Source organism: Aythya ferina (genome assembly GCF_964211825.1).
Source record: "Aythya ferina genome assembly, chromosome: 1".
Classification (NCBI taxonomy): Eukaryota; Metazoa; Chordata; class Aves; order Anseriformes; family Anatidae; genus Aythya; species Aythya ferina.
In genome coordinates, this window is record NC_140296.1 from 191,034,479 (window position 1) to 191,057,316 (window position 22,838).

At 43.2% G+C, this 22,838-nt stretch overlaps 1 protein-coding gene across 5 annotated transcripts in view; it reads left to right on the forward strand.

Moving 5' to 3' along the window:
- The window catches only part of CELSR1 (cadherin EGF LAG seven-pass G-type receptor 1), a 161,010-nt gene that overhangs the window by 57,482 nt on the left and 80,690 nt on the right, over positions 1 to 22,838 (forward strand). For all 5 annotated transcript variants that reach the window (XM_084506384.1, XM_084506386.1, XM_084506388.1 and 2 more), the window contains exon 2: positions 9,075 to 9,713. In XM_084506384.1, coding sequence (XP_084362510.1) covers positions 9,075 to 9,713 — 639 coding nt within the window. The remainder of the gene's footprint in view (positions 1 to 9,074; positions 9,714 to 22,838) is intronic.

A 22,838-nucleotide genomic window follows, 5' to 3' on the forward strand; every position in this document is an offset into this window, starting at 1 on the left:
TTATTGCTAAAAGAAGCCTCCCCTTGTCCTCCCCTAGATGGATGCCCCCTGTTTTGATCCTGCACTGATTTACAAGTGGTCTTGTGATGACTGCAACTAGAGAAAGCTGGAAAAAGTGCACACATGCCTAGGAACCCTCCGAGTTTCCCACGCTGTGCTCCTGCAGATCACGAACACAGTGAGCAGCCCGCTGAGCTGTCACAGCTGAATTTTTCTTGTGTTTTTCTGCTTCAGGGACGTGGGCAAGGCTGTGCATTGCCCAGCATATCAGTGGCTCTTACAGCTGATATGCAACTGTTTTGAAAGCTGAGCTGTAAACAGAAGTGACATCAGGAAAAAGGGGCCGTTGCCTTTTGTCAGTGTTCCCTCCTTTGTTTTTGAGTCGAGATAGCAAATCTGAACTCAGGCCAGCGGGAAGCATCCCTGGGTTTTCACTGTGAGCTGTGGACCTCGTAGGAGTAAAGAGCAAAGCGTATCCCAAGGCAAATGACACGTGGGAATATAGAGACGTTCGGAAAAATAAATGTGATGGATTTTGTGTTGCTGACACTGTTTTGAAAGGAGGCCTTTGAGGCCACTAATACTCAGTTTCTGTGTGAACACCGAGGCAGAGAAGCTATTTCCTTATTGCTGCCCCTAGTTTTGAACCTCCCAGACCCCCACCCCAAGTCTTCCCATCCCAAAAATTGTTTTAATCTATCAAGCCCTGGGGAAGTTCTTGCTGTCATCAGGCCAGATGAGTGAAAACGTTTGCAGGGAAGAGAATGAAGCATTTTGTGAGCAGCCATTGGTTAGCTCTGTGGGCAGCACAGTGGGATACCCCAAATGGGCACTTTCTCTTCTGAAGTTTACAGTTTGTTGGGTGCTTTCATGGTTCTTAAGAAGCCTGTCTGAGTCCTCTGTAAGACTGGGGGACCAGGGGACAGGGACAGGCACATCTCCTGTGCTGTCCCTGCTGCTGCAGCCACCGCTGCGATGAGGTGCGGGATGCGGACCCAGGTGATGGGCTGGGAAACCAGTTCTTGCCTTTTAGCTGTGGATATTTAGCTATGCATTCAATCAGAATGAAAATGCAAAAGATATTAAAACCTTCTCTCTTTAAAGTTCTGAGAGGCTTGGAAATCATCACGGTAATTAGGCAATAGTTTTGGTTATGTATGAAGCGAGATCAAGCCCTGTGCAAGGCGGTGGAGCCCCCAGCAAGTCGCTCCGTGTCTCTATCAGGTACAGCCATCTCCAGTGGGATTTTTCATCCAGACAGGTCTGATGGGTGCTGTGATATGTGCAGTCTCCATGGGCATTAGCATGAAGTGGGAACCAGGCCCTCCAGCTGCAGTCCAAAGGCTGCATGAGAGGGGGAGAGGCATTGGGGTGGGATCCTGGGCTGTCCCCCTCCAAGGGCTGGGGACAGGGCTGGGGACAGCAGGGTGATGGTGTGCAGGGAGCTGGCACAGCCCTGCTGTCAAACGTGGCCAGGTAGAGCAGTCTTGCCAGTCCTTGCTAGTAGGGAAAGACAGCTTAGGTGCAGGGAGATGAGCAGAGCCCAGGAAGGAAAATGGCTTTACATTTTGGCAAGCTGGAAAATCTCCTGGTCAGGAAAATGGTCTGGAAGGAGATGGCAGTGAGTGTGCTCATGCTGCCTTCCTACACAGTGTCCTTCCCTCATCCAGCCTGTGCTCAGGATGGGGACTTGTTTCCCCCGCCTGCCCTGTGGCTGTGCATCCCTGCTGGCTTCCCTGCCCACACCTCTCTCCTTACCGCGACTGTACCCTATGGGCAGCAGGTCTCTGAGAGCAAGCAGCAATGCTGGAAGGAAATATTGAGGAAAGCTGGGTATATTTTCAGCCTCACCACAGTCAGAATCAACGGTGCTTATTCCTGCCAGCATATCCAACGTGCCTTACTTCCCACCCTCTGGAAACACTCCCTGCTATGACCAACCCAATTCGTGTTTCAAAACTCGCAGCTCGCAGGTGCTGGTTTCAGAGGAGTTAATGGCAACCTTGTGTGGCGTTGAGCAATCCAGTTGGCATCGATTTGTTCTTAATCCCCTATGCGATTGTTCAGGCAGCAAACTGAAATACGTTGTTGTTTTTTTTTTTTCAATATTGTGTACAAAGTAAATAAGCCTGAATAGCACAGGCTGAATTAAAGATAATGATGTCAATATTATTATTATATTTTTTTTTAACACACCAGGAATTCATGGTTGCTTTCTGCAGTTTCTCCTCCCACAGCTTGCCTTTCCATAGCTGTCTGACTGAGCTCGTACTGCTGTTGTTGCTGCCAGGGGGACCAGTGGGTGAGAGCTGCCTTGGGACCCACTGCTCCACCATCCCCCAGGTGTCACAGGTACCCGTCTCTGTCAGGATGAAGAGATGACTCATCTTGCACAAGCAACTACATGAAAGCAAAAATAAGTACATGAAAGCTTAATTTTAAGGGTTTTCAAGAACATCTGCAGCTTGTGGGGTGTGAGAGGTGGCTTTCCCTGAAAGCTCTTCGGCAGCATGTGGGAGAAACCAGACGCTTTCTGTGCCTGGACACGCTTGTCAGGATCCTCTGCTTGCACCGACCCTGACATCACTCCACAAGTGTGTCTGTAGCCAACACTGCTATGGTGGCAGGACATGACATGGCATAGCCACAATCTGGATTTGGACTGTTGTACTCTGTCTAAAGTGTTCACAGTGTGGTCAGCCACAGCTTTCACCTCTGCTACGTGTGGCACATAAACCACAGTGGCTGTATGCTCCCGTCTGCACATTCGCCCTGCTCACCCCTCATGTTTTCATTTCTGCTCTCGACGTCTTGGTTTTAAACCACTACCCTTTCCTGACAGACTGTGGTTCATGTCTGGGGCTGCCAGGTCAGGAGGGAAGCTCTGCACTAGCACGATGGGCTGCTGGCAGGGGCGCACACAGAATTAGGCCGCCGGCTCAATTTTGGCCAGGAGCAAAGCCTGCTGGAGTCAATGGGAATCTTCCTGTTGACGTAATGGGCTTTGGAGCAGGCCTCAGCCTTGATGTTCTTCAGGCCAGTGTTTCTAATGTAAACATTTGACGTAGTGTGAATAATAGATAATTATTTTCATATATTCTTTCCAAAGTCCACAACTTGCTTTGGCAGTCAGTGGTCCTAAGCGTGCAAATGTGATACCAGCAGTCTGAAATGAAGGGAGGGACAAAAGCCATAATTCCCGTGGCCAAGGGGAATCATTCCTGTGTCATTTCATTCAATGTGGTGTAAAGAAGGAATTGGTCATCAGCAGCGTTTCTGATCCCAGAGCAGGAAGCTTTAACATGATCCATTACTGCCTGTCTAAGAAATGATAGGGTGTTATACAAGATGTGTTTACACCAAAACGAGGTGATGGAGAGTATTTCTCAAAGACTTCAGTTTGTCCCCTTTTTTGTTTTGTCCCCTTTTTTGTTATCACAACATTTAGTTATCACAACATTTGCTTTCCTTTAGCAAAAGAGAAATTTTTATTTTCATCTATTTCTATTACATAACAAGGACTGCTTGGGGATGTTCAGGGATGGTTGCCCTTGGACCTTTGTCCTGCCCTTTTGGACAACTAAGACCAAAATTAAATTCACAGTTTTGCCTATTTTCCTTTTACTTTTGTGGTAGTTTTTCTCCTGTTTTGGCATAGAATCTTGCTTAGGTTCCCATCCTCCATTTTCTGTGCAGTTTACTTCCTTTTAGGATGCTTTCTCTGTGCTGTAAGCCCCTGAAATTCTCCATAATGTAGACAATGTTTTAAAGGGTTTGTCTTATAGTTTGTCTGATCATAGAATGGCTTTGTAGTGCATACAGCAGTGGTTTGGAAGGGATAATTTTAATACACTAATATCTTATGTATTTTAAACCTTTTTCCATGGTGTGCAAGCACATATGCAAGGCAGGGGCTTTGCACTGCAGACTTTGCGAGGCAACAAACAACCAACACTTAGTGCAGGACTGCTCATGTCACTTTTATGGATGTCTGCTGGGTTTTACTGCTGTTTGCTCAGCAGGCAGCTGAGTGAAACCCGTGTTTTAGGTTCCAGCTCTGCTCAGGCAGCCAAATATTGCCTGCTGTCTCCACTGCTATGAGCTGCTGCTACTTACATGCTGCTGCCACCCAAGCAGTGGAGATGACACTAAAACTATGGCATCTTCAACATTAATTCAAGGCTGAACTGAACTTGTTAAGCAAACTGAACTTGTTAAGCAAAGAGGTGAAAAAAAATGAGGCCTTTTGCAGATTTCACTGCCACTGTGGCTTTTCTCTTTGGCAGCCACTGCCACCCATCTGTTTCTTCTCTGCTGACCTGCAGAGGATTGCAGCTCTGCACAGTGTAGCCTGCTCCCATATGTAAAGACACGGCTGCAAGCAGTGAGGGATGGAAGTCTGATCATTCAAAGGCATGTTACCAAATGACGTCTGCTGCCTATGGATATGCCTGATTCCTACGAGCTGGGAAAAGCAAGAGGTTTATGTGAACCTATGGAGTGTCCTTATTCTGTTCTCTGGCCAAGGAGTTTGCATGGCTGTGTTGTAAACTCTGGCATCTGCTATTTCCAGATACATTATAAAGCAGGATTAGAATAGATGTGGGTTGGGATATCTATGAAAAAACGTTCTGATGCTAAAATATTTATATAAAATATACAGCTTTGATAATTATCCCTAAGACCCTTGTATATAATAAGCCAAAAAAAAAAAAAAAAAAGTGTTAATTGTTTTATTTCTGCCAACTTCAAAAACAAACAAAAAGATCCTTTCTGGCCAGGTGCTGCCATTGCCAAATACGTGTTTCAGTTAAACATTGCTGTGTTTACATTTCTAGATAATAAAATTCTTTGGTTTATGGACTGCCAGAAGATAGAAAGCTGAGATTAAGGTCTCAAATTTGATTGGGTTTGTTGTAAAGGAAAGGTAATCATGAAACAATGGCTATTTAATAAATTCTCAGTTATTACTGTATTTTAGAGAGGTTTGTGCTTTTGTCAGCTTTTACTGTATTCTCTTTTGTTTGTAATGTGTCAATAATAGTTGTATTAAATCTTTTCTTTAGTTTGATGGAGTGTAAAGATTAGTTGCTCTTTTTTTTTTTTTAAGGAGCATATTCAGCAATGACAATGACACAAAATACGTCTACTTTGATTTCCACCTTCTGGAGATGTCTTTTGCAGAAAGTATATGTAGAACATTATTGCCTGGCTATAAGTTCAGTGTGCATGAACTGTGTTTGTAATGAACGCCTCTTTCCTCTACAATTACCCGGATGTCCAGAATACAGATATTGGTCCATTCACAGTAGTGTGAAACATTAATAGACTTTTTTTTTTCCCCTTATTTTTTTCCTCCTTGCTTTTGATAAACTTACTTGTGACACCTTTTGAAAGAATATTTTATGATTTTTTTAGGGTATTTTTGTTGCCTTCATTACCCCAGTGTCTCAGCATTTCAACATCTGCATCCCATGCTCCACAATTTACACATAAGTGCTGTTATCACAATGTACATAAGAGAAACTCCGGGACAGAGCAACAAAAGCCACTGTGACAGAGGTTTTAGGAGCCAATCCCACAAAACGATGTTTGGAGCCCTATTTTTCTTCTTGATCCATCCTTCCAGTGGCTTGGGCTGCTAAGATGCACACAGGCCACTCAAGACACTCTTAGCAGGATGCCCACACATCTCATCTGCCAGCGTGGCTCATGTTTGCAGAGCTCCTTCAGAAACACTCCTGCACCCAGCCCATTTGTTGAAGCCAGGCAGATGATGGCTGTGAGAAGCAGTGACAGCCAGGCCTTGCACACACGGACGTGTTCATCTGTGCCTAGGTCTGCTCCAAGGAGGAAAGTGTGTCCAGCGTTTCTCCTGTGTAGCATCCCTTGAAGGTTGTTTCACACCCCTGACTGAAGCCATCTTGCACCTGCCAAAACACGATGCAGGCTTTTTATAGCTGCATCCTCAGACCTTTGAAAAATCAGGCTGTGTTAGAGCCTTTTTAGCAGAATAACAGATTGGTTGTGCTTGTGTGTCGGGTAGCTGCATATGGTAGGCATGTCAGACAGTGAAAGGACATGAAGTATTACTGCTCCATAAAATAATACTTTCTAATACTATTTTTCTCCATTTTCTGGCAGTAAACTTCTAAAACTTTCTTGGAGTATTTCATCTGAGAGGCTCAAAACACATATATTGTCATGTATGTCAGACTTACTCAATTCCTGATAAGGACAAGGCAACATTTTCACTTCCTTCGTTGCACTTGCTTCAGACCCTCAAAGGGAATGTTGCCTGTTCAAAGTAGAATAGATACTAATTTGGTCACATAAAACCACAGATTGTTTCAGCTTTCCATGAATTTCTGAATGAATAGAATGATCAAATCCAGTGATTCTGCTCTCAAACCCACTGGGGATATGAAAGAGCTGCTTGTCCAGCAGGCTGTATAGCCATGCCGGTCTTTTGTTGCCCATGGCACACATGCCTGGCTCCTTTCTACTCTCTTTTATTTTAATGCTCTGCAATGGGGCTGAACAAAGCCAAATTTGCTTTTGAAACATAACTTAATTTTGCAAAATCCATCGCTATATGTCTGTGCCCGATTTTCTTTTGTGCTGCCTTCAGAACAACAAGGCTGTGTGGTATCTGACACAGGGCTTTTTCCAGTGATTTATTAACTGTGTCAGAATAGCTGTTGTGAATGCTGGGAAGCTCTTGTATATTGTGACAGTTTATATTGATTATGACAGTTTGTAGACTCTAGTGTGTTGTCAGACAGTGGATAGTATTTTGTCTTCTTACTATACATACCATGGACTATAGATCATAGTGTTTTCTTAAAAAAAAGGACCCATTGTCCACTATTCTCATTCCTCACTGGTATGAGAGCACTTCTGTAGGGTATTGTGCAACAAATAGCAAAATAGTTCAGGGACCCTATGGGACAGGCAATCAAATGTCAATTGCTTTAGGAAAAAAATGTGAATAGTTTATTCTGCTTCTGTTCTTTCAGTGGAACGAGCTGTGCAGTTGACAGAAGTGGGTAAACTAGTCAGAGGCTGTCGTTTATGAAAATAAAATGCATCCTGTACTAGCTGTTGTCCAGACATCCACAGACTACCCCAGAAGAGGTGGTTATACATGACAATTTTGGCTACTGATGTTTCTTAAAGGTTGCATTCAGTGTCTTTGGGTCTTTGTGGAAGCAGAAATGTTTCTAGAGTGAGTCCAAGGAAGAGTTGGTAAGGATCTCTGGGAGAAAGCAAAAGCTGGCACGTGAGCAGCTATGATGGGCACATCAAAAAGATCACCCCCAATAATGACCTCTTCTTAGTGTTTGCTTTTAGCTAGGCAGTAGTAAAGTAACACACAGGAGAGAAGAATTTTCTGTTTGCCTTAAAGCTGCTTCAGTGTGAAAAAAAAAAAGTCAACAGCTGAGCTTTTACAGATGTCCTGATCAGGAGGATGGAGTTGAAAGCCATTTGGTTAATTATGCAATAATTAACAATATATTTATTAATATAATATAAGCAATTAACACTACATTTATTTTTGAAAAAAGAGCACTTGGGGTGCAGCGATAACTGTGAATGGGAAAAGAGCCATTCTGTTTTTTCTGTTCTTGGAAGACCTTTTAGAAGAGACCATAATGGATCATAAACTTACACTTTCAGATAACAGTCCTTGGGAAGATGACCTTTGGCAATCCGTGCTGTTAGAATTTTAATCTCACACTGGTTTTAGATTGATTCAAATGCAGTTTTTGCTGTGATTATATATTAATGCAAAATCCATTTCCACACATGCATTATGGTTTGACTGAAACACATGCAATAGCAGGTCACTTGTGAAACTGTTATTTCAGGGATGCTTTGGGCCAAGTCTATGGGACTAGGCTGGGACCTAGGAGAGCTGGATTCTGTTGTTAACACCCCTGTGGGCTGGATAGTGGCCACTCAAGCCAGTTCATCCCTCATGAGATGAACTCACACCCATATTTAGTTGTTTATTTGCTCTGTAAGATCTTTGAGAGGGAACATTTCTTATCAGAACTGTCTCAATCTCTCCTGGGATCTCTTGATGCTACTGTAATACTAATCATATTTTCTGTAATGTGATCTGTATTTTCTTAATGAGTCCTTAATGTTAGCAAGGAGACAGAATCAGACTAAGTGGTTTGATTTTGGTGATGATGCAATTTCCAATCCATGCTCACATTGAATTTGGATTAATTATAGCATTAACTGTATCATCATAATTATGTTTTGTAAAGAAAGAATGTACATTCATAACACTACAGTAAGCCTGGGGTATATTAAGATTTTACAGTGACATCTCTCAGTCCAGTGTCAGGTATTATTACTATGCACATATTTATGGGTTTTATTGCAAAACATCCACAGCTGTACTAGAAATGCTTTAAATAAAGGTTAAATTGAAGAGTTTTTAAATGTCTGCTTTTCATTACTGACTTTTTTTTTCTAAGTTTCATAACATTTTCTGAAGAAGGTGTGTAGAATGAATGAATTCAGATGTTTAAATGTGAATATTTCCGTAGGTGGCTTTTATCTAAAGCTCTGGTAACAACTCTCTGTCTGTGCATAGTTCTGGCTCCTTAAGCCTGAGACTGTGCCTGGAGAAGATAATTTTGGTGGTGTGCTGTGAAAAGCAACAGCTTCCCAGCACCGGCTGTAGACTAGCCGTGACTTGTATTTAAGATCCCTTCAGTTGCTATCAGGAGAGCCCCCTTGGTCATCCCAGGGCTGTCAGGCTGTCTGTTTGCTCCCTAGCCCTCGCCATTTGTTTGCCTGGGATGTACTCTGGGTGTGCTGTTTGAGATATTTGAGTTGCAATCCTTAAGAAAAATTGTCTGTTTATTTTTATTATTTATTTTTATTGAGTAAAGGCATTGGTAATCACTGCAGAAGGATGCATTTCCTACTCAAATTCTGGTGCCCTGAAATGCCTCACAGGTCCATTTAATTTCTAGGAGACTGCAGGGACATCCTTGCCCATAGGTTGAAGCCTGGTCTCTGACACTGCTGTAATCTTTCTCTTTTCCCTTCAGATGGTGTCCACAGCGTGACAGCAGTTTGCACCCTGCGCGTCACCATCATCACCGACGACATGCTCACCAACAGCATCACGGTGCGGCTGGAGAACATGTCCCAGGAGAGGTTCCTTTCTCCCCTCCTGTCCCTCTTCGTGGAGGGGGTGGCAACAGTGCTGTCCACCGCCAAGGATGGCATCTTTGTGTTCAACATCCAAAACGACACGGACGTCAGCTCCAACATCCTGAATGTGACCTTCTCAGCTCTGCTCCCTGGTGGCATCCGAAACAAGTTCTTCCCCTCCGAGGACCTTCAGGAGCAGATCTACCTCAACAGGACCCTGCTGACCCTGATCTCCACGCAGAGGGTGCTGCCCTTTGATGACAACATCTGCTTGCGGGAGCCCTGCGAGAACTACATGAAGTGCGTCTCCGTGCTCAAGTTCGACAGCTCGGCCCCGTTCATCAGCTCCAACACGGTCCTGTTCCGCCCCATCCATCCCATCAACGGGCTGCGGTGCCGCTGCCCGCCCGGCTTCACCGGTGACTACTGCGAGACGGAGATCGACCTCTGCTACTCCAACCCCTGTGGGAGCAACGGGCTGTGTCGGAGCCGAGAAGGGGGCTACACTTGTGAGTGCTACGAGGACTACACTGGTATGTGTTTATCTTATCTTTGACCCATGATTTATATGTTAGCCCGTCAACCAGGCCAGCTCTGTATCAAGCTGGAATTGCTGACATTCTTAGTCAAAGGGAGAAAAACTCCTGGTGGTGCCTTCTGGGAGGGGGAAGGCTTCTGAGTGCCACACATCACTTGGGGTAAGGCCGATATCCTCAGGGACATGCCGTGACAGGAGCCGTGCCTTGCTCCAGGCCGTGCCAGGGGGACCAACAGCTACTGAAATGATCTCCCTCATGTGAATTTCTACCCACTTTGTGCAATCGTATTTCTTTTACCAAATACTTGGAAGGAAAAAGGTGGGCCCTGTCCCATGGTTTTGCATATTAACTCCTTCCTGGCACCTCAGCAGTGCCCACCAGGGCATGGTGTGGGTGGGCAGCCTCAGTAAGGTCACCAACCCTTGGGACAAGAGCAGAGCATGAGGGTGGCTCACGGTGACCAGAAACTGCCACAATATACATTTATGGGAAGCACTGCGAGGCAGCTCCAGTTTGTAAGCATCCAGGTGGACTCCAGAAAGCCTCTTCCAGGCCCATATCCAGCAGCCTGTTGAGGAACACACTTTGCCGCATCATGATCTTGAAAGCTAGTGAAGATCAAAGTGCTGCTTCTCAAACATTCTTGAGATGTTAGGGAGGAACACCAGCCGAATGTTTTCTGGTGCTTCAGTAAAGGCAGTGGGATTATTTGAGTGTTTGAAGCTGCACGTGCATGTGAGCATCCTGCGCTGAGGTGCTGCCTGGCTGTAACTGATGCTGACAGCTTGTCAACATCTGCTGTGACCCCCACAAATGAGGTGTAAAGCAGAGGGGACTGCTCCCAAGGCGGCCTCTCAGTGCTGAAGTTATAAAAAATTGAAAACATAAATTATTTAAGTCTTCATATAAAAAAATAACATGATGTGTATGCCTACAGGGCTGCATCCAGCCTTCTAGGCGGAAGGGTTTTCCTTCACTTTACATGGCTGTTGGCTCAGGACTGTAATTAAAAATGCAGTGGTGAAAGGAGCCAGCAGCCAGCAGGGACATGGCATCAGTAAGGGAACTGGGCTTTCCCCAGCACAGGGGCAGGAGATGCTCCCTGAGATGAGAGGGGCTCAGGGCAACAGAATCTTCATAAGGTGCTGGAGACAATTTTTTTGCCTGACCATTGAAACCCTGAATCTGTCTGTGATGGCTGGGATTCTGGTCTTTGCTGAGGAATGATTGTTCCTGGGAGGCTTTTTGCGTGTGACTTATACAGTGAAATGCATTATGAAGTCCATTTTCTGTGCATACAGTTGATGCATGATATGGAAAACACTTGGCATCACACAATACATTTTATAACCAGTTCATTTAGTTTAACATGTTTATGTAATACTATATATGATTAGGAATGCTTAGAAATAGCAAGTTTCATTGAAAATGGTATGCATATAAATAGACTTAATTCATCCATGAGTAAAGGTCTTGGAAAGTTTTGGAATGACATAGAATGATAGAAACATGCCATTCTCCTATCAAATTTTGAGGGTCTTTTGCTATTTTCAGAATAAAAAGACTAAATATGCTTAAAAATGAAAGAGGATAATTTTATATTAATAATTCATGAACATACTTAATAATTAATTCTGTAGTCAGAACAGTCCCTGTACGTATATTATTCATATAATATGAATATTCATATATTCAGCAGCATAATATTCATGCACAAAGAAAGATTTGATCTGTAACTGTGTTTTCAGTACATATTTCTTGAGTTAAAAATTAACTGTCCTGCCAGGATATTGAAGTGATCAGAAATTAAGGAATGTGCACTGCTCATAGGCATGCCAACTTTAGGCTTCAGAGTTAACCATGCCTCAGTGAAACTTTATTTTTTGGAGTGACAGTTTGCCCTGTGTTCAAGAGGGCTCTGGAATTCCTTATCCTGTAAATTGATACAAATATTATTGACTATATCTGTTTTATTGCCGAATGAATGCAGTAGACATTTAGTATCCACTCTGTGGTTGGTTTATGTTACATTAGTGCCTTTAGGCTCAGTGTTGCATGACAATGTTTTTTCCATCAGACCTGACACACTTGGCCACATATGGTGGTCATTAGATGGTTGTTTTTCACCCCTTTTACAGAACGAGGTGGAAAATGTTATCAACAAGCAATCTATTACCAAAAATAGTTTACAAAGTACTTGATCCATTGTTGAATTTTGTCCATGATCTCCTTTAAGAACTGCATTATTTTGCCTACAATTTTTGACCTTTTTTAAAATAAGTTAATATCGATTTGTAAATTGGGTTTATGATCTATTAATCATAATATTGCATTTGCTGCTTGTATATAAATATTTATTGTTTGCAACAATACAGATTTTATATCTATCTAACATTTAAGCAGCACAGGTTTGTTTCAAGAACAGCAGTGTGTATTGACTCATAATGCAGCAACTGTGAATGGGAAAAGCAAAACAGTGGCTGATGGCATGGACAGAGCATTGCTAAGGCTGAATACTGGGAGATGCTGGCATTACAGACATGTTTCCATGGGATAAACTCAGAGTAGTAACATATCAATACGAAGTACTTATGAATCTCTGAAATAATTGTAAAAGATGAAATATGAATGGTAATTGTCAATGAAATGCAGCCTGCTCTGGCAGCTCTCATGTTTCAATTTCCCAATTAAGAGCCTATGTCGAAAAATAATTGCAAGAAAATGCTAAGATCTATCATCTTTCTGCTAACATACACTGAAACTCGATGATAAATCACTACACAATCATAACCCTGTACTGAATCTATCTGACTGGTCACCTGTTAAAAATATAGCATTTATTTCCTGTGGCAGATAATTATGTCCTATCATAATCAGATGGAATTTCCCCCCATTTTTCCACCCTGCTTTGAAGCCCTCCATTTGTTTTGAAGTAATTGTTAGTCATTTATACATGATGAAAGTTCCTCTGTCTTCAGGAGTCTTCTGTTACGTGCACAAAGGTAAACTGAGCTCTTATAAGATATTTTTGAAACCTGAACGCTGGCTAGTTTTCGGTGAGCTGGAATCAGCTTCACTTCCTGTGATGGAAGGAGGTGAGGGAACAAGGACATATATTTTTAATCATGTTTTTCAAAACAGCAACTGCTTTAAATTCTGTTCTTTGTATAGAAACTCGTGCACAGTAGTGAACAACAGTGCAGGCTGACAATGGTGCTATTGACAGCAGGGAGCTGTGTGCATGACTACAGGCTTAAAGGACGTAATTTAAGTTAAGCAAACAGACTGAATGAACTCAGACACTGTGGAAAACCTGTTTCTTTTTTTTCCAGCTACGTTCTGTGTATCTTTGAGTGCTGCAGGAACAGTTGAGCCTCCTATAGGCCATATAGCTGTGGACACCTCTTTGGGTGTATCTCCTGCCCTGCCATCAGCTCCCATGGCAGCTCGGTGCCTGCGGTCCTTCTGCTCAGCAGCAGCCACCGGCATTCTCCTCTGCTGTCCCAGTCCCCCAAAGTAAAACTGAACCACACAGAACAAAAGCAATCCAAAGGGAAAAAAAAAAAATAATCCTGAGATAAGGAAGAGAGTTGATGTTCCCACAGTTCTCCGTAGCACAGTGCATTCTTTCAGCCTCCTTTGCTATTTCTCCCCTAGCAAGGAACAATTTCTGGGGAAAAAAGATATTGCCAGAGAACTTCCCATATCCTCAGCATCTCTCCTTGGATTTCACTTCAGAGAGGGGAGAAATCTTAAGTGGTCATAAATCTTGTAGTAATCAAATACAGCAATTAGAGATCCTTTACGTGTTATATTTTTTTTTAGTCCTCATTTATTTTTGTGATACCATATTAATGTGAGAAATCGTGCCATCTAACTTCACCGCAGTGAGTTCTCTATGTGTGTGCCACTAGGAGGTAATTGTAGCTGGTTTTGCAGAGTCATGCCAGAAGGCCCTATTCATGGTGCTCAGCAAGTTCTCAGGGTTTGGCTCTTTCAAACAACATCTAGCAGTAAAAGCAAACATGAAGATCTGGTTCTCTGGTTTCTTAACTCATATTCATCCTTCAGATAGTAATTTCATTGCTTGGTCTGATACTAGTTTCTCATTTTTCAGGCCAGAGAGATTTATTTGGAAGAATTTCAGCTTTCAAGTACAGAAATCTGGCAGCCAGGGTAGCTGTAATGAGCATTTTATCTTGGGCGAGAGTGTCTGAAATTCCAGTCTCGGTTACACTTCTGCAGCTCTGCTAGAGCCCTGTACCCATAGGTGTGTAACAGCAAAGTCTTGTACAGCATATCTTCATATTTTAGGAAATTTTCAATGGCAAGGCTGAAAGTTTATCATCCCAGGGCCGTGGGGATTTGCCAGCACTTTCAGACACCTGTGACCAAGTTTGTCCTGAGCACAAAACACTGCATAAGGAATTGTGTTATTCCCAAACACTTCCATGAATGTAGGGGCCTCGTCCACAGTACGGGTCAGCTTTATGGATCATCTCTCTGAAGGATACCTCATTCAAGTATTAAACTGAATGAAAGGAAGTTACTACACTATTTTGTACTGGTGCTACCTAAACAGTGTCCCTTAGTCCTGGTTTCCTGGTAAAGGAACGTACATGTACAGGATCCTTCCTTAGGATTACCACTCCTTAGTTTTGTTCTCTGCACAGTTTTCCCACCACTTCTTCAACTTCCTCTGTTTCATCCACATGGAATTTGTGTAAGGAAAACCCTCTTCTGCCTTTACTGAATGAGCGGACATCTGAGCTGATGTGGACATGGCAAGCTCCATCCCTGCTGCTGGCAGCAGCCGGGCACAGACCGGCACCTCTCCAAGCCCCAGCAGCTCACGGCGCTTGGCCAGCTGGTGAGGGCTCTGTGAGCAGTACAGAGGCAGAGCTCCTCCAAACATTTCTCAGAGCAGGACTGGTGCAAGAGCTGCAAAAGCCTATCTTTTCCTCTTTTTATGATCTTTGCCACTCAGCTATGTACTGTGAGACGTAGCGTCTCATAAATCTGTCTCGCAGTGCTTTGAAGTTTCCCCATATGACCATTGCATTTACCCATGCCACAGAGCAATGAACCACAGATGTTGTCTCATGAGCTGACTTAATATCTAAACATATGAGGAGGAACTTATACAACCTATTCTTTGCAATTAGCCATGGATAATAAGTCTTCCATTGAGTATTACACAGTGCACGCTGCATTTGAAGAGCACAGCAGTCGATTGTGCAAGTTACTTTCTTCTCTCTCTTTTTACTGTGATGCCCATTTTGCATCATGGATTTCTGAAAATAAGTACTGGCTTGGGATATTCAGATGAAGAGGTATCAGCAGGCAAAATTCTTGCCTTTGGGTATACATGTGGTCAAGGAACTATGACTTCAGTTCGTTACAAGCCGTATCCGTACAAAGCACTTTTCATCCAAGGATTGCTTTGGACTCCAAAAAAGTTATTCTGAAGAGATGAAGGCCATGAGGCACCCCTTTAAGAAAAAGTAATGCTGTCCCCCTACTCCAAGGGGTGGGAACCATGGCGCAGCATCTTCTAGGTCCCATAAAAGCAGTTGGTGCCAAAATCCCGAGCAGCAAGGGCAGCTCCTGTGAGCCATGCCTGGGCTGCTGGTGGCTGGAAAACTGGAGGAGAGCCCTGTGAAAGGGATTTCTTTCCTGACGCGCTCTCACACACTCTCCTGCAGAGATCTTTTGTGCCCCTGCACGTTAAGATGTGTCCTTGCCTGTTTTTGCAGTGCTGCTCACTGTTAGGGCGTGCAGGGATGGGGCCAGCACACAACAGCTTCGTGGCTGGGCTGGAACTTCCTGGTGCTCAGCGGGACCTGAGGCTGATAGCATGACCATGGAAATACTGCTCCATAAGGCAACTGAAATAATTAATACAGAGTAAGGCTATATTTTTTATAGAATAGAGTCAAAAGCTGAAGTTTATTAAACTTTTAAACTTTGTCACACTCCTGTCGACTGTTTTTCTCTAAATGTTGCTGAATCTCAGGAGATGAACATCTGGAGCCTGGAGTTTGCATCAGATTATGACAGGAATCCCTGCAGAGGTCCCCCTCTCCTGTAGCGGGATTTTTCCCTGACGGATGTTTCCTTCAACTAATCTTCAACCTATGCTCACTTGTCAGGATGCAGAAAGCCTGCTCTAATTGGATTACTGTGGTGTATTTGTTGACACTTCTCAAACTGTGTAAATGGCCTGCAGCCCTAACATCAATCTGCTGTGCCTTCTCCGAGAGCCCGGAAAAGAGTTTTATCACATTACCCTCATCCTGATGTGTATCAACTAGCTACTGTTTGAAGCCTGAAAGCCTTCCCAGACGTGCACCAACCCTCCCTTACATCCACCCCAGCTGCTGCCCACGAATGGTTTTTGGTTCAGCTGAAGTCTTGCATTTGCCGGTGGTCTGAGTGCCTCTTCTGGAGCCTCGTGTCTTCTCCTCCTTGCCCGTGGAAATTCTTGCGCTGATCAAAGCCCTTCGCTGTCATCTGGAAACCTAGCTATGGACTTACTGCTTTGTTTGGTCTTTTCAATTAGTTTTACAGCGGTCTGACGAGGTGCATGAAGGGTGCTTTGTAAAAGAAAGCAACAGGTCCCTCACCAGTACAATCACTTAGCCCTGCCTTCAGAAGCTACTTTAGTCATACATCTCCAAAACAATTATGAATTATAGGGTCAAAAGTGTCTAAGGTCTTGAAAAATTACAGGGTCCAAAATTTCTAGGGTCTAGAAAATCCTGCCTAGTGACTACAGCTCATCATTTGGGTTTTCTCTTGCATTGTTCTGCTTTTCCTTAAGATGGTTGAGTAGCTGGCCTGGTCTTCCCTTCATTTCCCTGCTCTCATTATCAGTCACCTGCAGAATTTATCACTGATGATCGTAGGCTTTCCTTCCAGTTGTTGACAATGTCAAGTAGCATATAGCTAAAAATCAGTGTCTGAAGGATGTGGGAAATAACTTGTTGGAGGATTCCATGCTTATGATTACATTTTTACGCCTGCCCATTATTAATGCCATTGACGTGTGTTATACTGTGATTTGGGGACAGGGTAGGTTCTTACTGGCGTGCTCACGGTTACATGAGTAGGCAGGCTGCTGACCTGGCATTGCTACCTGCTTGGCTTTGGCACCTGGCCTCTCCTTCCCTGCCCTCGGCAGGAATATGTCCTATGAATGTGACCCTATCTTTTTTTTTTTTCAATAGAAGAGAAATACAGGTTGAGCACCTCTGATACCTATTGCCATTCCAATTAATAACAAATTGCGATTCTCTAAAAATTCAGGATTTTCTTGTTTCTAGCATACATGAATACTCTGTCTTAATGCATTTAACCAGTTGTATGTATTTGTCTTTTTGAATGTCTTGCTCCATGAATTTTCATCATTTTGGGGGGCTCGTACTTGCTTTTGACTTTTACTCCTGATTCTATATTAATGGGATTTCTGCTACCACACCTAAATGGGAGTCACAATTCTCCCAGGCTTTTTGAAAACCTTTGTTGCAATGCATTTGCTTATCTTCACTGGTGTAACTAAAAAAAAAGGGGAAGGTGGAAAGTAATTACACAAAGTGGAGCTATTTGATATTATAATTTTACAGGTACATGTAAAAACCCTCCTTAGTGACGCAGCTAAGTTCCCACATACACTACCTTCATTGTGAATGTGTATTTCCATTGAAGAACATTGATCTGAGAGAAACTACACACGCTAAGTGAATTTTAATTAAAATATTTTAAATAGCATTTTATTAAACTGCTGCAAATTTCTCCGTGACCATCGTTTATGATTGTGCTTTCATTAATTTAGCCAAGTCGAGCCATGTGTAACATATGATTCAGGGTTTTTTCTCATCGTTTTATTTTTTCTGTGTGTGTGTGTCAAGACAAGCTAGCTGGATGAAATTTTAAAATGTATGCAAGCCACACAAATTAATTCTAATACATCAAAACACGTACTTGCTAAGTGTCAGAGTAGCCCATGCATTAGACTACCCTGTAAGTGTTTTATTACCACTGCTAGGTGTCTCGATGGGTTGTTGCTCACTGAAAATAAACCAAATAGGAAAAAAAAAAAAAGAAGAGAAGAGGAAAAAAAGGGGGAAAAAGCAAAATCCAACAACAACAAAAAAAGCACTTGCCTTTCTGTTAGCTGTGGGGAAGATAAAATCATCACGAGCTAGTGTTTTTTCCAGCATACTTCATGTTCTGGAAACCCCCTCACAATTCTCATAGCAGAGATGAAGGCTAAAAAATCGAGTTCCAGGAAGGTTGGAATTAAATATTTTAGATCTTCCGAAACAATATACACATAAAAAGAAATGTAACTTCCAAGGAACAAGGTAATGGGCCTCCTTTTCTCCTGGCTGTGAGTACATAACTGGGAAACAGAACTGAACAAAAGACTGAATTGTGAAAAACATTTGTAATTCCGGGGTTAGTCGTTTCTCTTTTCATCAGTAGCTCAACAACAGGAAAGCGATCGCAGGGCCAGCAGGAAGGATGGTTGTGTGCAGAGAGGAGGGTCTCAGGTTGATGTCCTGTTAGGGAGGGGAAAAAAAGTGCGGCTCCTTGTGTGCCGCTCCTTTGTGCTACGATGACTGAAAGTTTCGACAGTTGGGCACCAGGCTGAGGCACTTGGCCTTGAACATCAAGATAATTACGACTCCGCAATACAGTTGTGCAGAGCGTGGTGGGAACCGCAGCCTCATTGTTGGTGCAAATGCTCTTTTGTTTAGAGCATCACGGTTCACTGCCTGCACCGCAGCCCCTGCTCCCGCTGGGGACCTGGTACTGTACCCTGCCCTGGTCAGCCCAGCTTTCAGGGCAGTCATCAGCCTGAATTTTCTCTTTGATTCTAAAAATCGAGGTAAAGATACATTACTTTGGGCTCTCAAATTCTCTTTAGCTAACCGTGTAAGAGACATTTTCAATATAATAATTAAAAAACATACTTTGAGTAGCTAGGGCAACCGGCCTGTAAGAGGTCAGCACACCAATGTGCTCATTTTAAGAAACATTATTATGATGAGTAGTGTCTTTTATTAATAATTAAACACAATCTAGGTGACACAGTAAACTATATTAACTCTATCAAGACTAGGTAATCATTTAAAGTGATTTCAAAGTGAAACTATTGTACAAAAAGGCTGAACTTCAATCTATTAACGGTTTTAGGAAGGATTACACTCTGGAAGCTGGCTGCTTTTGTTATCAATTAGTCTGTTTAAAATTTTTTAAAGCTACTGTTTTAAAAAAGACACCAATTTCAAGGTTTTCAGTGCAGGATGTGTAACTTCACGGTGTTTTTTACAAGAGTCAGTAAGAAAACATCAGCTTCCCTGATTAAGCTGCTTTGTTTTCAGTTTGTTTTTACTGACCCATATCAGAGATATTTTTTGGATTATTAAAACATAAGATTATGAGATTATTTTTTAACCCTAATCCTTTGTATTTGGGAAGTAAAGGAGCTTTATTTATTTTTTTTTTTCTCCAAAATTTCCCTTAAATGCATAACAATGGGAATTTGATGAGCATCAGCTTGCTTTTGCTGGTTCTAAATACCCCATGAAGGAAAACCTCTGAACTCACGGTCTGCAGTAATGACAGCTGTATTGTGCTTCCCAGCATAACTTTCTGTTAACCTAACACTTCTCCTGTAAAATGAAAATACAAAGCTCTGAAATGCCAGCCTCCCAAGATGTAATTACAATAATAGATTTACTTTAAGCATGTTTTTCAGCTGCTTTATTAATATTTGATGGCTTCTCCTCGAGTATTCTCACTAATTGGCCATTATGCTTCATTCCACCAAAGCTTTGTGACCACCTAGGACGTTAAGGGGCATGAGTTTGTTTGAGGTCTGCTTGTTTCCCCGATGCCATCATTTTTACCAGAGTGTTGGATTACACAGAAGATGCAAGAGGGAGATTTTTCTGTAAAAATTTCAGGCTTGTGGAAAACACAAAATGCGAAATCTCACTAATATCCCTTTATTGTAGGTTTGTAGAGCTGTTTTCCTGCAATTTGGGAATTGGGAGTTGCAGCCCTTTGGTGTCCTCCTCCATGGAAAGCAGTTTAGGGAAAAAAAACAGGCTGAAAGTGGGCAGGAAGTTGGGTTGTGCCTGAAAGCATGTCTAGTTTTCCGACTCCGAGTTCCTGCTGATAAAAGTCATTACTGCACACACACAGCACAGCCACCGTGCCTTGCTTTCATTCCTCAGTCAGGTAAATAGCTTAATATATTCTGAAAAGCACTGTGTGGGTCTGAAGTGGCCTGTGAAACACCATCCTGGGGCAGTTACAGTGCCCATGGTGGCATTCGGTGCCCATGGTGGCATTCAGTGCCCAATAAAAATTGCTACTTTACTGAAATAATCTTTTTTGTCATTGGAGCAGTTGCATGCTGAGGTCACGAGTGACCTTTTTCCTTCTTACGCCGGCTGCCCATGGAAGGATGTGAGAACCAGGTATGGCAGCTGGTTCCCATGCTGCAGAGCATGCAGGTGCACATGGATGCAAATAAGGACCAGGCTGCAAAACCTGTCCCTAAGGGAGCGCGTCCTGTGAGCTGCAGGGGCTGCTCCAGCCTTTGGACCCCTTGGGACCCCTCTACGTGCCCTTCCTCAGTTAGAGATAAACCACGTGGCACAGAGAGTAGAGAGAAACAAATGACATCGGGAGTATATGTAGTAAAGGTAGAGAAGAATGTTTCTCTTAAAAATAAATGGAGGGAGGAATATTCCTCTGCAAATGAGTTACCTGTGCTGTGTGGAGGAGTGTCTTGTTCTTACACCTCCGGGTTTCCCATTGGTTTTAACAGAATGGCAGGAAAGCAGGATTTTTAGGAAGGTCTGTTCCACGAGGTTTATTCCGGGTAAGAGATGATGCAAATTGCAGACACAATGACATAAGCTAATTAGGGTTTTATCTTGAACATCTACAGTCAAATTTTTTCCTTACTAAATATATCCAGAGATAAAGCCAAGGCCTTTTAAAGGCAGTGCTTCATCACCATATCTTACCCCAAATCAGTGCAATTTGCATTATGATAAGTTGTATAACATATACTTGCCACAGAACTCAACAAGAACTGGAAATTTCTGTGTGCTTCCTTTTCCTCTTCTGTAATTTTGTGTTGTACGTAGTCCTGGGTGATAGACGTGGCCTGAAGAGTTCTCCACAACCCAGAGGGGCTTTTCAGGGAGTACTGATGCTAATGCCTGAGTTGTGAAGTCCCAAGACTCAGTTATGACTTTTGCCTGTACTCTGTTCCTGTCAACACTGATGGAAGTTACGTGGGAGGTACAAGGTGCAGTGACCATACAAATAGAGCACACAGCATCTTGAGAACATGCTCATTGTTCCTGAAATCAACAGATTAATTAATTTCTCCAACAGATGTGCCCCAAATATCACTAATCCTCCTTAGCGTTGTTCCTTTTTTTTTCAATTATTCTTTTTCATTGAAATGCAAAGCCCCCAAATCCCAAATCATCCATCCATCCATCCATCCATCCATCCATCCATCCATCCATCCATCCATCCATCCATCCATCCATCCATTCATCCATCCATCCATCCACCCCTGCAGGGTGTCTTCTATTTTGCCTTGTTTTATCATCAGGGAGAGGAAGAGGTAAGGAAAAGAGGCACGTCTTTGTTGAGGTTGGTGCTTTGCACATGGGCACGGGCCTGGTTTTGGAATGACTAGAAGCTCAGCGCCACGTCACCATGTGCAGTGCATGGTCTGAAAAAGTTCGAGAGAAAGGGACCTAAGCTTCCCCTGCTCTTGTTTTTGTAAAATACGGTGTGGTGCTACTTTAGCACTGTAGGGGAAGGGTCCTTCCCAAGGATCAGCAGGTGGGATGGGGCTCTGGCTTTTCCCTTGCCCATTTGACCACGGGAGTTTCCTGTTGTGGGCCTCCTCCCAGGAGATCTCAGGGTCGTGGGGCAGCCGGGGTGCAGTGGCCAACTTCAAGGACCCCTGTGGGAAGAAGAAGTGGGAAGGGATGGGGAAGAGGATGAGTAGCAGTTTCCCCTTGGGATGGGAGTGGGAATTGTGAGAAACCTCGGAGCAGCCATTTTCTGATGTGTGTTTCAGGCTGGAATTGACCACCAAGAGCTCTCACATGCCTTGGAGCCAGCAGATGCCATCCATAGATTCAGGGGCAGATAAAAGTAAATAAAAAAACATCCCGTGTTCATTATTTTTGAGCATCTCATGATCAAAGATCACACGACCTTTAACCCAGTCCTATGATATTTAGGAATCTGATTTGTGACTTGTTAGGAATGCTGGGGGGGGAGCTTCATGGAAAAAGGCCCAGAGAGGGGAGCAGGGTGGTGATGGAGGAGAGCAGTGCTACACAGTTGGAAGAGCCCTGCTAGCTCTGTGCCATCTCTTCCCACCAGCTCAGAGCTTAGGGCTTGTGCCCACAAGAGAAATTAAACCATATCCAGAGATAAAACAGCAATTTTCTGAGTAGCATTATAGGATCGTTTTCTGTCTATCACCTCAGAGAGCTACTTGGCAAGCTATAAATATATAGGTTGTGAGAGGAGTGTTTTTATTGTTATTTTAGTGCTTTAAATTCAGGTTACTTTCTTGCAAATATACCTTCTTAAGCCTGGAACAGGTAGCATCTTAAATTACAAAGGCCAGCTGTCGTGAGTCAGTGGGATTTAGTCCCAAACAGTGTGTTTGTGTGCACGCACAGGCACACATCTGTATGTGGTGTATGGTTGTGTAGGTTTATGCGTGTATTATTGTACTTTACAATGTTTCTCATGATCTGCCTCTATAGTTCAGAAAGCAGCAAAGGGAGCAGAAAGTAAGGGGGAGGAGGGAGACCCCTGGACATTAAGCTGATGTTTATCCCTGTACGGAGGTTGGGACTGATTTTAATTTTCCTAGGTCGATTCTAAATCCAAAAACCTACATTAACATGTGAAAGGAAACACCAAAGCGTGTTTTCTAATTTGAACATTTAGTAGCTGGATAATGGAGGAACCTCCCAAAGCAACAAACACCAATGTCAGTATTAAGTCTAATGAGCGCTTCTGGCATTGAAGTGGCAGCAGGGCTTTGGCCAC